At 36.4% G+C, this 15,821-nt stretch overlaps 1 protein-coding gene across 2 annotated transcripts; it reads right to left on the reverse strand.

The window, feature by feature from the left end:
- Positions 1 to 7,229: 7,229 nt before the first annotated feature.
- LOC124375770 (sodium- and chloride-dependent GABA transporter 2-like) lies at positions 7,230 to 14,966 on the reverse strand. 2 transcript variants are annotated; one of them, XM_046834507.1, is made up of 13 exons: positions 14,551 to 14,966; positions 13,648 to 13,832; positions 12,963 to 13,097; positions 12,257 to 12,397; positions 12,050 to 12,137; positions 11,828 to 11,960; positions 9,498 to 9,632; positions 9,056 to 9,138; positions 8,634 to 8,758; positions 8,452 to 8,564; positions 8,192 to 8,329; positions 7,911 to 8,011; positions 7,230 to 7,308 (listed from the first exon to the last, which is right to left on the reverse strand). In XM_046834507.1, the coding sequence occupies exons 2-12, from the start codon at positions 13,826 to 13,828 to the stop codon at positions 7,976 to 7,978; spliced, it is 1,308 nt and encodes a 435-aa protein (XP_046690463.1). In that variant the 5' UTR covers positions 13,829 to 13,832; positions 14,551 to 14,966; the 3' UTR covers positions 7,230 to 7,308; positions 7,911 to 7,975. The 2 variants fall into 2 exon arrangements, with proteins under 2 accessions (XP_046690463.1, XP_046690381.1); XM_046834425.1 differs by having other exon boundaries at positions 9,035 to 9,138.
- Positions 14,967 to 15,821: the final 855 nt, after the last annotated feature.

The following is a 15,821-nucleotide window of genomic DNA, read 5'->3' on the forward strand; positions in this document are numbered from 1 at the left end:
TTCCCTGGGGTATAAATATGACGTGACACAGAGGCCTAATTCTCTTACCCATTTGTCAACATGGCAAAGACAAGAGAACACACCATTCAAGTAAGGCAGATGTGTGTCGACCTTCATAAGTCAGGCAATGGCTACAAGAAAATAGCCACTCGCCTTAACTTGCTGGTATCTACAGTCAGAGGAATCATTAAGAAGTTTAAAACAACTGGAACAGTGACAAACAAGGCTGGAAGAGGTCCCAAGTTCATCTTGCCACAACGCACAGTGAGGAGGATGGTAAGAGAAGTAAAAAAATTTCCCAAGCTCACCGTCACAGAATTGCATCAAAGAGTGGCATCTTGGGGTCACAGAGTCTCCAAAACAACCATCAGACGCTCTCTACATGCCAACAAGCTGTTTGGGAGGCATGCAAGGAAAAAGCCTTTTCTCACTAACACTCACAAACGTAAATGTCTGGAGTTTGCTAAGCGGTACTGGGACTTCAACTGGGATCGTGTGCTTTGGTCAGATGAGACTAAGATTGAGCTTTTTGGCAACAAACACTCTAAGTGGGTCTGGCGTAAAACAAAAGATGAGTATGCCGAAAAGCACCTCATGCCCACCGTGAAGTATGGTGGAGGATCTGTGATGCTGTGGGCCTGTTTCTCTTCCAAAGGCCCTGGGAACCTTGTTAGGGTGCATGGCATCATGAACGCTTTGAAGTACCAGGATATTTGAAATAAAAACCTGATGGCCTCTGCCAGAAAGCTGAAGATGGGTCGTCATTGGGTCTTTCAGCAGGATAATGATCCAAAACATGTGGCAAAATCTACACAAAAGTGGTTCAGCAGTCACAAACTCAAGGTCCTCCCATGGCCATCTCAGTCCCCAGACCTCAACCCAATCGAAAACCTGTGGGGCGAGCTAAAGAGAAGAGTGCATAAGAGAGGACCCAGGACACTGGATGATCTAGAAAGATTGTGCAAAGAAGAATGGCCAAAAATCCCTCGCTCTGTGTTCTCCAATCTTGTGAAATGTTATAGGAGGAGATTAAGTGCTGTCTTGTTGGCAAAAGGAGGTTGTACAAAGTATTAACATCAGGGGTGCCAATAATTGTGGCACACATGATTTCAAGTTTTTTTTTTTTTTTCTAAATGTGTGATTTTTTTACCACCAAAGTAATGTACTTAAATAAAAGGTTGGATTTTTCTCTTTTTTTGCATTTGGGTTCTATGTTGTTTTAAAAAAAGGAGAATTTTTTGAAGTCCACGACCACATCTTAAACAGGGGTGCCAATAATTGTGGAGGGCACTGTATGAAGACTTGGGACTAACACAGTTTTTCTCAAAGTTTGTTTTAGCTAAGGAAAATACATAATATGTGCCTTGGGGAACAATGACTCACTAAATGCTTTGATAAGAGTGAAATGATCATCCAGTACAGTTACAGAGATTTATAGAACCAATACATTTGATGTTGTAAATTAGTCACTTGATATCCCAGGGAACACTGGTGAGAAGTTGCTGATTAAATCACTCTGCCTGAGCATGGCTTAAATGTCTGTCTAGGCATATAATTGATCACTCATTCAGAACAATAGAGAACAGAAAAAAAGCAAAACAGAAATAAAAATGTAATAAAGTAATCCGTCACTAGGTTATGTGTGTAACCCTGGATCCCTGCGTTGAAAATGCTTTGGGAACGCATTGTTCACGCTCTGAATCATGCGTGAAATCCAGCCATTAGGCAGTGGTGACGTCATCGGCGGGTGCTCTGATTGTCAGGGCTGCTGCACCACTGCCCGTTTGTTCGAGGAGAGGACCACCCTCAGGTTGGCCGACCCATTTGATTTGGGTTTAGAGCGGGGTCCAGGTGGCAACGCTCTGCTTTTGGGCTTCATGCCTACCGGCCGTGCCGAGCTGGGGCTGCGCCCACTGAGCAGCCCCCAGAGAGTGGCGAGGAAAGTACCGTTTTCGACTCCTGAAACCTGTCGTGGACTGCCCCTACCACATTGCCGAACAGGCAGAAGTAGCTATCAGGGCATTCAGCAACCCCTGTCCCAGTCAGGAATTTTCGACAGGGTGAGCCAAAGATGCCTTTCTGTGGCTACTAAGGCTGACATAGAGCGACCAACAGCCCGTACCATTTCCTTGGTGGCTCTAAGGGTTAGGTCTGCAGCGCAACGTAACTCCTTAATGTCGTCAGCCCCAGAGTTAAAACGCTCATCCAACTCTCGCAGCAAGTCGGCCTGGGAAGGGTTCGGACCGCATATGGGGTCTCCCAGCACCTAGACACCTTGGTGTGTAGACGGATGAGGCTGTGCTGCGGGACACAGGAAACACTCATCCAGCTTGCTGGGAAAGCATTGCTTCCCGCTTCTTGTCGGGCCAAGCTATCTCTAGCTTAGTTACGGCCCGCATCACTACCTCCAGGAGCTCCTCGAACAGCACAGGCTGTGAGGAGTCCATGGGCTCGCTAGCATCCGGAAATTTTCCCTTCTCGGAGGAAGAAACACAGAGCTCCGCGTTACACATGCCGGAAGAAGGGACCGCCGAAGCAAGTGCATTCACCAGGAAATGGGAGCTCGGCCCAGCAAGAGAGGCTGGAGAGAACTCATCCATCTTCATGCCTTCTGCTAGGTCGGCCTTACCTAAACAAAAAGAAGCTTTTGTCGCTACCATCGCTCACCCATTTTGTAGCTTCCTGGTTTACGGAACGTCGCCCGTTGTTCTTGTTTTGTCTTATTTTGTTTTTGTTTCTTTTGTTTATATTCACATATAAAGATCAGGAACATTTGCACAATAAATTCCTGTAATCAAATGCATTGTATTTGTTACGGAAAGTCTGTAGGACCATCTACTGTTAACTGTCATAAAGTTACAACTTCACCTTTATCTGTTCCATTAAAAAGATACTAAAAAATGCCTTTTTGCACTTAATATTAACGAATATCATGTTTTGTACACCATGTGTATGGAGCATCCTTCCATACATGTTCCTGTTTTGCTGCAATAAACTATATAAATTGACATGAGCTTTTCAATATAAACCTGCAACTACAACTATTATCCAAGCTATAATGTACTAAAAAATAAATCAGTAAAAATAATAAGTTAATAGCTAGGTAATAGTAGTCCACAAGTTTCCTACTCATTTCCATACCAATATCATACTCAGTCAAGGATTAATGCAAATTACATGTTAAATATTAACAGGTTCTATTTATATTGCAATCCTATCTGTCTAATGGGCATAGTGAGCTAGAAGAACTGAAGTAAACAAATCTGATTTACAGGCAAGGTGCAGTTATTCAGCCCAAACTACAACTGACGATGTTATCATTATTTAATTAATTTTTTGCATTAACTTTAGCTTAAATGTTAAATTTGTGTTAAATTATCCAGGTAAGAAAATTTAAAAGGCCTAATAAGTGTATAAACAGTATGATTGATGCAAAAATACAGCTTATGTTCTGTCCAAACTGAACTGAGTTCACCCTAAAATAGTTTTATTCATTAATTACCAATCTGTCATTTGCCTATTAGACAGATGTGGTATATTAGTTTAATTAAACTTATCAATTAAAAAACAAGTCATTTTGCTGGTCATACAAAATTTGAGCTTTTGGGAAAATAAAAATGTGGTGCATGTAGTACTGCTTCACAAACAAGAGAGGGCGATAAAGCAACATAAAAACTACAAACTGAATACTAATACTGATTACAGTACAAATAGGCTATAATACACTGGACCTGTAAGAGCTAGTCAATTAAGTTACAAGTTGCAATTTCCATCATGTTCCTCCTGATAATTTCATATCATAAAAGGTAGACTAAAAAATATGCAAATGTAGTTAAGTTTATTGTAAAAGCTGCCAGCCAAAGCAAAATTGTGAGGCAAAGGTATAAACAAAAGAGAGTTTTACAAGTCAAATTTAAGTTCTGATTGAGATTGGTATCATGTTACAAGATTGGAAGGCCTTTGTCTGTGAACATGAAAGGATTAATGTGCTTTGGGGAAGTTTATTCAGAAGCAGTCATGTTTTAAGGTCCCTGTGTGTACTGCAAAACAGATGATATGTCTGTAATGTACATACATGGGCAGTTATTACGGTATTTGCCACAGCGCAACAGACAAAATGTGATTGTTATTAGGGCACAACCTAAAAAAAAAGAAAGGTTTTGGATAAAATCAGACCTAACCTGACATTTCACCTATGATTATCAGTGTGCAATAATACACATTTCCCATGGTTTCATGCTGTTGTTACTAAAATAATAGTTATGCATAGGGTTACATTCTCCATTCTATAGCATTTCACTTGTATGGTTAAAAAGAGAAAGTAATAAAGATAAGTTTGGGCTACCTGATGGAGGCAATGAAAAGTTTAATTCAAGATGACAGAACATTTTTGCATATTGTGTAGAGTTTCAATAATTCTTTATTATTTTACATGCTTATATATATATATATATATATATATATATATATATATATATATATATATATATATATATATATATACAGTGCCCTCCACAATTATTGGCACCCCTGTTTAAGATCTGGTCGTGGACTTCTAAAAATTCTCCTTTTTTTTAAAACAACATAGAACCCAAATGCAAAAAAAGAGAAAAATCCAACCTTTCATTTAAGTACATAACTTTGGTGGTAAAAAAAATTATACATTTAGAAAAAAAAAAAAACTTGAAATCATGTGTCCCACAATTATTGGCACCCCTAACAATTCCTCTGAAAAATGTAATTGTTTTTTTTTTAAATATATTTTTCTGTAGTTGCTAAGGTTGGTAAGGGTATCTAGGGACTTTTAATTAGTAATTTATGATTTCCTGTTTCCCTGGGGAAACATAAATATGACGTGACACAGAGGCCTAACTCTCTTACCCATTTGTCAACATGGCAAAGACAAGAGAACACACCATTCAAGTAAGGCAGATGTGTGTCGACCTTCATAAGTCAGGCAATGGCTACAAGAAAATAGCCACTCGCCTTAACTTGCTGGTATCTACAGTCAGAGGAATCATTAAGAAGTTTAAAACAACTGGAACAGTGACAAACAAGGCTGGAAGAGGTCCCAAGTTTATCTTGCCACAACGCACAGTGAGGAGGATGGTAAGAGAAGTAAAAAAATTTCCCAAGCTCACCGTCACAGAATTGCATCAAAGAGTGGCATCTTGGGGTCACAGAGTCTCCAAAACAACCATCAGACGCTCTCTACATGCCAACAAGCTGTCTGGGAGGCATGCAAGGAAAAGCCTTTTCTCACTAACACTCACAAACGTAAACGTCTGGAGTTTGCTAAGCGGTACTGGGACTTCAACTGGGATCGTGTGCTTTGGTCAGATGAGACTAAGATTGAGCTTTTTGGCAACAAACACTCTAAGTGGGTCTGGCGTAAAACAAAAGATGAGTATGCCGAAAAGCACCTCATGCCCACCGTGAAGTATGGTGGAGGATCTGTGATGCTGTGGGCCTGTTTCTCTTCCAAAGGCCCTGGGAACCTTGTTAGGGTGCATGGCATTATGAACGCTTTGAAGTACCAGGATATTTTAAATAAAAACCTGATGGCCTCTGCCAGAAAGCTGAAGATGGGTCGTCATTGGGTCTTTCAGCAGGATAATGATCCAAAACATGTGGCAAAATCTACACAAAAGTGGTTCAGCAGTCACAAACTCAAGGTCCTCCCATGGCCATCTCAGTCCCCAGACCTCAACCCAATCGAAAACCTGTGGGGCGAGCTAAAGAGAAGAGTGCATAAGAGAGGACCCAGGACACTGGATGATCTAGAAAGATTGTGCAAAGAAGAATGGTCAAAATCCTCTCTGTGTTCTCCAATCTTGTGAAATGTTATAGGAGGAGATTAAGTGCTGTCTTGTTGGCAAAAGGAGGTTGTACAAAGTATTAACATCAGGGTGGCAATAATTGTGGCACATGATTTCAAGTTTTTTTTTTTTTCTAAATGTGTGATTTTTTTACCACCAAAGTAATGTACTTAAATAAAAGGTTGGATTTTTCTCTTTTTTTGCATTTGGGTTCTTTGTTGTTTTAAAAGAAAGGAGAATTTTTTGAAGTCCACGACCACATCTTAAACAGGGGTGCCAATAATTGTGGAGGGCACTGTATATATATATATATATATATATATATATATATATATATATATATATATATATATATATATAGTGAATAACACTGATTATCTTCAGTGGTGAACCATTGACAGGGTCATGGGCAGTCAAGGCTCACTGATGAACGTGAGGAGTGAAGTTTGGCCCATGTCGTTGTCTGATCCAACAAACAAGCAACTGCAGCTCAAGCTGCTGAAGAAGTTAATGCTGTTAATGTTTGACGGGTCAGGACTATTTTGGCAGCAAAAGGGGGACCAACACAATATTAGGCTGGTGGTCATAATGTTATTCCTGATCGGTGACCATAAAGCTGTGCCTGTTTGGTGTATTTAACCCATGTTACTAACAATGTTTTTAACAGTTGTACCTCACTTAAAAGTTACATTTCTATGAAAGACATATATATTGTGCTTATCTTTACCAAGGTTGTCAATTAATCTGGAGGGTCCTTCAGATAGTTAATGTTGTCAGAACACAGAGTAATGTGTTTAAACAAGTATTAGCTAGTGCATTTCATGAACAGCACAACAGCAACATTCATGAAAAAATAATCACCTCTACAGTCAATTATACGTTATGTATGGTCTAATTATTTGATCATGTGTTGGTTTTTGATACATATGTCTGCTGCAATATCAAAATAATGCATTTTCAGATTTCTTCCGTGCAGTCTGTTCTTGCTGAACATTTGATTAATTAAAAATCCTCTAATAATGTAGAGTAAACAGTGATGTACAATGAGAAAAATAAACATATAAGAACTGTATATTTAGGGATGTTCTTTAAGGATGTTCTTGTTTTTGTGGTACAGCTGTTAAGGCGATACAAGTTGAACAGTTTTTTCTTCTGCTTGAGTTCAGAGGAAGGTTTCTTTCTGGGGTACAGAGATCATGTAATCTCTAAAGGATGATGAAAAGTGGGTTAAGTTAACTGGGTTAAGTACATAAACAAGTAATAATATACAAGTATTAATCATTCACTGTTCTCACATTTAGTCTGGAATGGAACATACCTGTCTCATTGAGCCACTAGAATTGAGGAAAGCATAGATCATCCAAAAGGGAACCAGTAGAGTTGAAGAGAGTGTGAAAAACCAGCCAATAGCATAGCCCCACCAGGGGTATTCAATTACATTGTTAAACTTTAGAGGAGTGAATTTGACCAGATAGAAGACGAATGTACCCTAAAGAAAAAAATAGATAGTTAAATTTAAGATCATATTGCCATACATTACAGTATATACAAATTATATTTAAAAAATTTACTTATTTCCAACACCTTAATCATGTGGTGGTTTTGTATTTGTTTTTTTGTTGGTTAGTTTGTTTGTTTTGTTGAATTTGGCTGTTTTAGAGAAATAAAAACTAAATAAATAAACCCACCTTTCAGTGTACCTGAATGAATCATACCTTTTAACCCTGTGAACCTGTGTAATCAGTTGTTGAAACCTCTAGCTGTATCACACATCTATGCTCAGATTATGTTTTCGAACTATAAGCAGAATTGTCTTATTGTCTCAGTCTATTTTGTCTAAAGAATCTCTAGTTTTTATGCCATTTGAAATAAACATAATGTTAAATGATTTGTCTGCAAGACATTTCTTATTTAATTGACAGGAATCACATGCATGCAGTGCTAAAGAGCAAAAATATTGTTCATGAGGCCATGACTAGAAAATGTGGGAGCCCTTAGTCTATTATCAGTAGCAGAAGTATTGAGTATTCAAGTATTCATTAATTTTATTTAATGTAACCAATAAGTATGAACACATTTCCAGGTACTTACAGTGCAGACTAGAGGAGTGATGTATTTCCAAGAGTATTTTATCAAGAACAATGGTCGATAGCCAATCATGTCTTCAATATTATCATACAGACGGTCAGCGCCTACAAAAAAGTGCAACCAATATACATTGACATTAATGTAATGCATATTATTTACTCCCCATTTGTTGAAAATAAAACTGATGGAGATTTTATTCAGTGGATTTGACTCTAACTCACATGTTAAGCTATAGGTGCAGGACCTGTGCATTTATTCTAGAGTAATCAAGAAATCATAATAACCTCTGAAACCATAACCAGGCCAATGAGAAAACTCCCAGCACAGATGAAGAGCAGGGTGAGTTCACGCCGATAACCAATGAGTAAGTAAGAGGGGTACAGGTCTGTTATAGCTGTCATTAATGACTCCAATCCTACAAACTTAAAAAAGAGGGGGTTCAAGATGGAAAAACATATAAGTACTTAATATTACATGTTTTAATTATGTTTTAATCCATAGATCTTATTTAACATTGCTTTTGACTGATGTTTTTTCTGATTACCTGAGTGTCCAAGCCCAAAAGAATTGTCATAATAAAGAAACAAATGGCCCATAATTGTGGAACAGGCATCATAGCAACTGCCCTGGGGTAGGCAATAAAGGCCAACCCTGGACCTGGGAAAATAAATAAAATTATAATTTAAAGATTAAATTAAATAGCAGATAGTTTAAAACTTCAGTCACCTGACTCTGCCACTGTTGAGATGTCTGTCTCCTGCTCATGAGCCATGAATCCCAACACAGAGAAAATGGCAAAGCCAGCCACAAAACTGGTCACACTGTTCAACAGGCAAAGGTAAATACAGTCCCTGGGAAGAAAACATACAACATGCTATCACTGTCCATCCAAGCTGGCTATGTTTAAAAAGTCCAGGAATTCAACACAGAAAGAAATAGACAACAGACAATCTGCCCTTCTGGACTGTCTAGGTTTGTGACAAATTATTAGAACCATGTATGTATTAAATTAGAGATCAAGTAATATGCTTGTGTGTCACGTGTGTGTTTTGCTTAACTAATACAGTAAAATCCAAAATGGTCGCAACCCTAACCCTGTAGCACCTCCTCTTCTGAAATAAGTTTACTTGTAGCAGTTATTGTTGTACTTGTTGTAGCTTCCAAGAGCAACAAGACAGCCCATGCAGAGAGCGTAGGAGTAAAAAATTTGAGTTCCGGCATCCATCCACACCTACATTGTATGAAAACATTTTTTTAGACATTTGCAACATGACATAGAAACAAAGTAATTCTTTATTGATAAGCTTAAAGACGTAAGTACTAATAAACATTGAGGTTCTCTGACACAATTGTTATAGTTGTTATTTTATATAACTTCATTATCATTAAGTTTTCATTAAAAAAAGATTATAAATAAGGCACTGTATTTAGACACTACACTAAACAAAACTGATGTTGCTGTGTTTGAATTTAAGTCTTAACATTGACTTTGCACTGGCTTTGTACCAAAGTGACAGCTGGCAATAGAAATGTACTTCTTCCAATGCAGGGTCCTATATTTTATAACTTAAAATATAATTATATTTCTACCTGTGGTTCTGTGAGACGTGTAGGATCTGGGTAGAGATAAAATCTGATGCCATCAAAGGCTCCAGGCAATGTGATTCCACGCAGCAACAGCACCACCAGCATAACATAAGGAAAAGTAGCAGTGAAATAGACCACCTGAGAAAGAAAAATCTCTCTCAGTCAAGAACTAATCAGAACTAATTATAGAGAACATGCATTGGTTATTACATCAGTCATCAATATTTTCTAAATATGTACAGAGGTGGGAAGTAACAAAGTACAAATACGTTGTTACTGTATTTAAGGAGTTTTTTATGGTGTGCCATTACTTTACTGTTTTTCTTTTAGACTTTTTACTTTCACACATTAAATGTTTACACAAATATCTGTACTTTCTACTTCTTACATTTTCAAAACAGGCTCGTTACTATTTGGTTAAATGTCAATATTTTTTCTTCATACTACACACCGTTTTCAGCACATCAACAAATTTCTTGTCATTGCGCTGCTTTTTCAATTTTCACCACTGGTGTATCATTTCCTGGCTCTCATACACCACATATGTAGGCTAGTTTACGAAGCTAACAATTAGCAAGTCAGAAGGCAACAAGAAGTATGGGGATAACATGGATGAGACAGAGGGAGTCAGTGATGTAAACATGACCGAGACCAGAGATCTTCCTGATCACCGGATCAACATCATCTTTTCTCTGATTGTGTTCTATATGGTGGATGTTCAGCCTGGATACATTCATTAAGTAATAAAATAAAAAATTCGTTTTTGTATTACAGTTGCTTTGGAACATTTCTCGAATCATCCTTAATATTTGCAAACCAGTAAGTGCAACCTCAAAACAATGTGTACAAATAGCACAATACATTGGATTTCTTGCAAAAGCCTGGACTTTTCTCAAAATCCTTAGTTCATCGCTTAAAAGTTAGTATTTGTATCAATGAACATTTCATTTCCATCAGAATTAAAAGTCCCTTTGTCATTGTTCACAAAAAAATCATCAAAATGTTTAGTCGTTTTGTCAGTATGATGCCGCACAGTTTTAGGATTTCTTAAAAAAAACTACGGTTTGGTTAAAAGCGACTAAAAAATGCACAAAATTAGATTTCCTTCTGTATGGCATCTATGAATTTCAGCTGCACAAATTAATTTATTTGATTGGATATTTGATTTATACTGATTGCAAGAGACCGGACAGGATTTATAATTCTGTGTTTTGCTCTGTCTGTATACACTCTCCAATTCAAGGTTTACAAGATTCACCTTTGACCTGTTTAAAAAGAATTAGTTGATCAGAACTAGTTGGATCTGATGCCGTTCACTTTCCATCATTAGTGACATTCAAGATTCATCTGCACACTTCATCTATTCAAGTGAAATTTACAAATAAAAGTTTAATAGAAAATTTAGATGACATGATGACAATTGGTTTAACCATTTTGCATTCAAAGACTTATGCAATGAACCGATGCTGAGATGTTTGGGGGGTTAAGACTATTTAGGTGAAACTAGTATAATATATTTTGATCAACAGGACATAAACAACTGATAATGTAGGAAACATCAGACACTTGTACACAATTGATTAAATGATGTACCAAAGCATTCGCAATTTGATCAAAGCAACAAAAAAATTTCTTATGATGAGCACAAATGACAAAATGATGTGGAGGTTAAACAAGTAGTTTTAAGAATTTCATTTCTGATCTGATAAAACGTTTTTCCCCTCATAACACCGAAACAAACTTAAATTACTTATACTTAATACACTTTTTTAGTCGTACAGATTTTTTTTTACATCATTCAAATCTGTAAAGGATCCACTTTTATTTGTATACACTCATGTACACACTCATAATAACAACAAAATTCCGTGCTTTTGTAAATGAAAGAAAACAGGATGCAAGCTCTGCACACATAAATTAACCAACCTAAATCTCAGTGAATACTTCCCTCACAGACATAATAAATATGAATAGGAAGCTCAAAATGTATAAATAAACCAATTCACATCGAAAACAAATATTCTCTGATTATGTAATCTGTATGAAAGTATAAAATAAGAGGTACAGTATTATACAATATTTAATCGATTGACAGCTCTATTATTAATATGATGTGGGGTCCAGTTACCAGTGTGACACTAAAACAGGAAGTGGTAATGGCTACTTTTTTACTTAAGTACATGTCAGAGCTCATACTTCCTTACTTAAGTAAAAAAAGTATAAAAACTTCAACTTTTACCAAAGTATTTCAAAACATGAGTATCTGTACATCTACTTAAATAAAGGATGTGTGTACTTTTGCCACATCTGAATATGTGTCATGAGGCTCTCACCTTGCCTGTTGATTTCACTCCCTTCCACACACAGAAGTAGCAGATGGTCCAAGCCAAGAGGAGACACAGAGCCAGTTCCCACCTCACACTGCCCAGCTCATACATGCTGCCTGTAAGATTTAATACCCTCCTCCTGGATAGTGGTAAACACAATTATATACAATTATATTCTGATGCATGTAATAAAACACTAGATGTTTTGTAAATTGTAAATAAACTCACTCCCAGAACTCTTGACCAGGTGAAGTTGCATTCTCTGATATACTTTGTCTGCTAAAATTATCAATTTTGTCAAATTCAACACACATTTCTGTTAAGGAAAGAAAGATATAATCAACATTCATGACTGCATATATTAATGAACATATTTAATGTGCTATTTAAGCCTGAATTGTGTGTTATATATTCATGATATTCATAAATGTGTACCAGTGTTCCAGGCATTACTGCAGCTAGCCCATGGTAGCACAGAGCTGAAAGAGGAAAAAAGATAGAAGAATGCCCAGGCCATAATGATAATGTAGTAGGTGCAGGAATACAACAGGACTACTACCGTTCCATAACCTACTCCTGTAAAATAAAAATAAAAAGATAACAGATGAATAATAATTGTACACTCATTAAACAAATTCATTCTTGAACCTCATATGAATACTGAAAAGTGACCAGAAATATTTTTTCCTTCAAAAGGAATTGACCTTTGAACACTACCCTGACAGGTTGCAATATCCCTAAATGTTTTTACTTTTACATTGCTGTTTGTTTAAGTTTGTTTAAGTTTTCTGTGTACTATATCTTTCTCACTTTCAAGAAGAGTTATTGAAATTATAGCAATTGAGAAGTTAACTATACTACATACAGCAGTGGATGGTTTGCCACAGTAAAGAAATCTTGCACAAATTTGGGATTAGTGGAGCTCATCTACCTGTATAAGAACCTTTTTTATTCAGTGCATCTTTCTGCAACAACAGAGCTTTCTTAATCAGGCAGCATATAAGGAGGTTGACCTGCTGTTGTCTTCCTTTTTAGATGTCTATCTCCTCGGGCCTATGGTCCCCTGCAAACTCCATTTTTGGGTTATCCAAAGTGTTCTTTTAAAATCAGTAAGATAAATTATTAAACAGTAAAGGCTCACCTTGAAACAAAGGGCAAATTCTTTTCCAGCAGGTGATGCTGCCCTGACAGGTGTACTGGCCTAATGATATCTCAAGGATGAACAGTGGAATGCCACACGCAAACAGGAAGACCAAATATGGTATTAAAAACACTCCTAAAGAAAACAAAGAAAACAAATTAAATACAAATAATTTGTATTCCAGTAGCATAATATTTAAGTCAGTTGATAGGCAACACCATGCAATGCCTCTTGAGCTTAACTGCAGGTAATGTTAAATCATTCCTTCCATTTTTTCTATAAAAGAAATTCGGACACAAGTGCTGAGTTAAATTAATGTAAATGCCCCTTTTCCAATATGTTATTTCTCTATTGACTCATTCTCATAACTAAACTTAAAAAACTTAAAAACTAAATTGTTTTTAAATTATTTTGGTCTTATTTACTTAAAGGCAATGAAAAAAAAATCTTTAAAAAATTTAGGATTATAGAATGAATGACTTTTTATAAATGCTATAAAGTCATAACAGGAACTAATTAGTCACAGACATTCTAAAATCCTGTTCAACTAATGAACTTATTCACTGCTTTCAACTACTTAATTACGGAATGAAATTATATAATTTTCAACAAACATGGCTTAGTAATACCTTAATCATTTGATAAAGATCTATCATAAGGAATAACGTTAGTTGTGTACACTTACCACCTCCATTCTTGTAACACAAGTAAGGAAACCTCCACACATTTCCTAGGCCGATGATTTGTCCAGCAACAGCCAGAAGAAATTCTACTTTACTGGTCCACTGGCCTCTCTCCTTAATTTTGCTGTTTGAGATTGACTCTGGATCAGAGAAGTCCACCTCTAGATCATTAAGTATTACCATTTTACTGGAAAGAGGTAAAAAAACTATTTTTTTTTCAATCTACATTACTAACACAGTGACACAAATGAAAAACGGAACAGAGCAGTGTTTATTGAATGTGTTTGATGTTGTTTTAGGTCATTAATGTAACACATTTACAGACAATTGTCAACCAAAAAAGAATAAATACTACATAAACAGCCTGAATTTAAAGAAAAAAAATCTTAATTTAAAAAATAGTGTCACTGGCAATGGATGCAGCAAATTTATTGTTAAAGAAGGGACTCCTGAAAGAGAACTCACTAAAAATGGAGAACAAAAGATAAAGTTGACACTGAAGTAACATTTTGAGGAGAGGGTTCCTTTAAAGAGGGTGGTAGGGCATAGTGCCATTAACTGATTCTGTCACTCTGTCATTTACATTGCTAAGAATGTCATGTGTTCTGTTTAATCAATAAAAGCTGTTCATTATAACAAAAGCATAAATGAAGAAATCGGTTAAAGGACTAAATCAAAGCCATGTAGAATTTCTACAGTTCACTGGATTAATTAAATTAAATTAAAAAAATAATAAAATCAGTAACTTTTGACTTTTAACTATTAGAATCAACATCAACTAAACAAAAAAATCGATTAAATGAGCATTTAACAAAAAATAAACTGTCAGGTAAATCTTACTACATAAAATAAAGACAAGACAGCCAAAAAACATTTTACCATAAATTGATATGTTACAAACATACCTTTTATGTTAAACACTGATGTTAAAATTTCCAGTAAAGTCTTGAACACATCTGTACCATGTGTTAAACAGAAACAGGCTTTAATACACAAGTTGTTAGATGAGCCAGTCAGGTAGGTTAAATGATTTGCAGTTTTTCTCATGTTCCGTCATAATATTTGAATGTCATTAAAATAATTTTTTTGGAAAAGCTACAAGACAAATCCATTATTTGTTAGGCAACTGGGTCAGAATATCTGGGGGGGAATGATTAGGTGATTAACAAACCACATTATACAGAATAAAAACAGCATGGAAAGGTCAGGCAAATACACAGCATTACTTTGCAAAGTGTAAATGTTTGTGAGTTTGATGTGTTATGATTGGCAGTATGATCAGAAGTCTTGTGACAGAATACATATTCTTTGGGATGTGCAATTATGACATACTGCCATTTGATAAGATATTCAAGTTTACCATTTCTGCAACTGAAGTTGAATATGCACTTAATAAGGTCCACAGGTTGACCTTTGCTATTGAGCAGTGCTGGTGGTGTAAGGGGTATGTCAGTGGCTAAGGTCTAGGTATGATTGGATTGAAGTATGAGACATGAAAAAAAGTTGCTTTTCAGCAGTGACGTGATAAGCCAGGTTTTTTTTAATGTAACAAAATTTTATTGCTTTAGGATCTAGCATGGACAAAACCTGTCATTTTTAAAGCCTTACAAATTCCTAAAGTCCTTTAGCTTTTCAGAGTCAATCTCTATTTTACTAGTGATTTCTCCTTGATGTCAGTACCTTTACTCCTCTTTGTTGTATACTACTTGTTGAAAAAGATGATGTGTAATCTCCTACAACTGCTTGCCTTAATCATCCAAAGCTGGTAAAGCAAAGCATTTTTGCATTTCAGGAGAACAGAGGGGGCTGGGAACCAGGCACTCACTGGAAAGTGCATTAAATGCATTGCTGAGTGCCAGAGGGAATTCACTGCCAGTAACACTGCCATTGCTTTCGTCCATGCACACATAAATACAAACATGTCCTGCTTCCCTTCCAAAAGAATATAAGAGTATAATGGCACTTTACCTCGGCTCTTTATCTTTCTTTGCAATTATATGTGCAATCTGGGGAACTGTTGTCTTCTAGCCAGAGCTCAGAATGACTGAAATCAAAAGTTTTGGGTACAAAAAATTTTCCATAATGCTGACTTCTCACACTACGTAATAATAAAAAAGGATGAGGCGGCATGCACATACAAACACACACACACACACACCTAATAAAAATGCGTTAC

The sequence above is a fragment of the Silurus meridionalis genome, chromosome 1 (genome assembly GCF_014805685.1).
Source record: "Silurus meridionalis isolate SWU-2019-XX chromosome 1, ASM1480568v1, whole genome shotgun sequence".
NCBI classification, from domain to species: Eukaryota; Metazoa; Chordata; class Actinopteri; order Siluriformes; family Siluridae; genus Silurus; species Silurus meridionalis.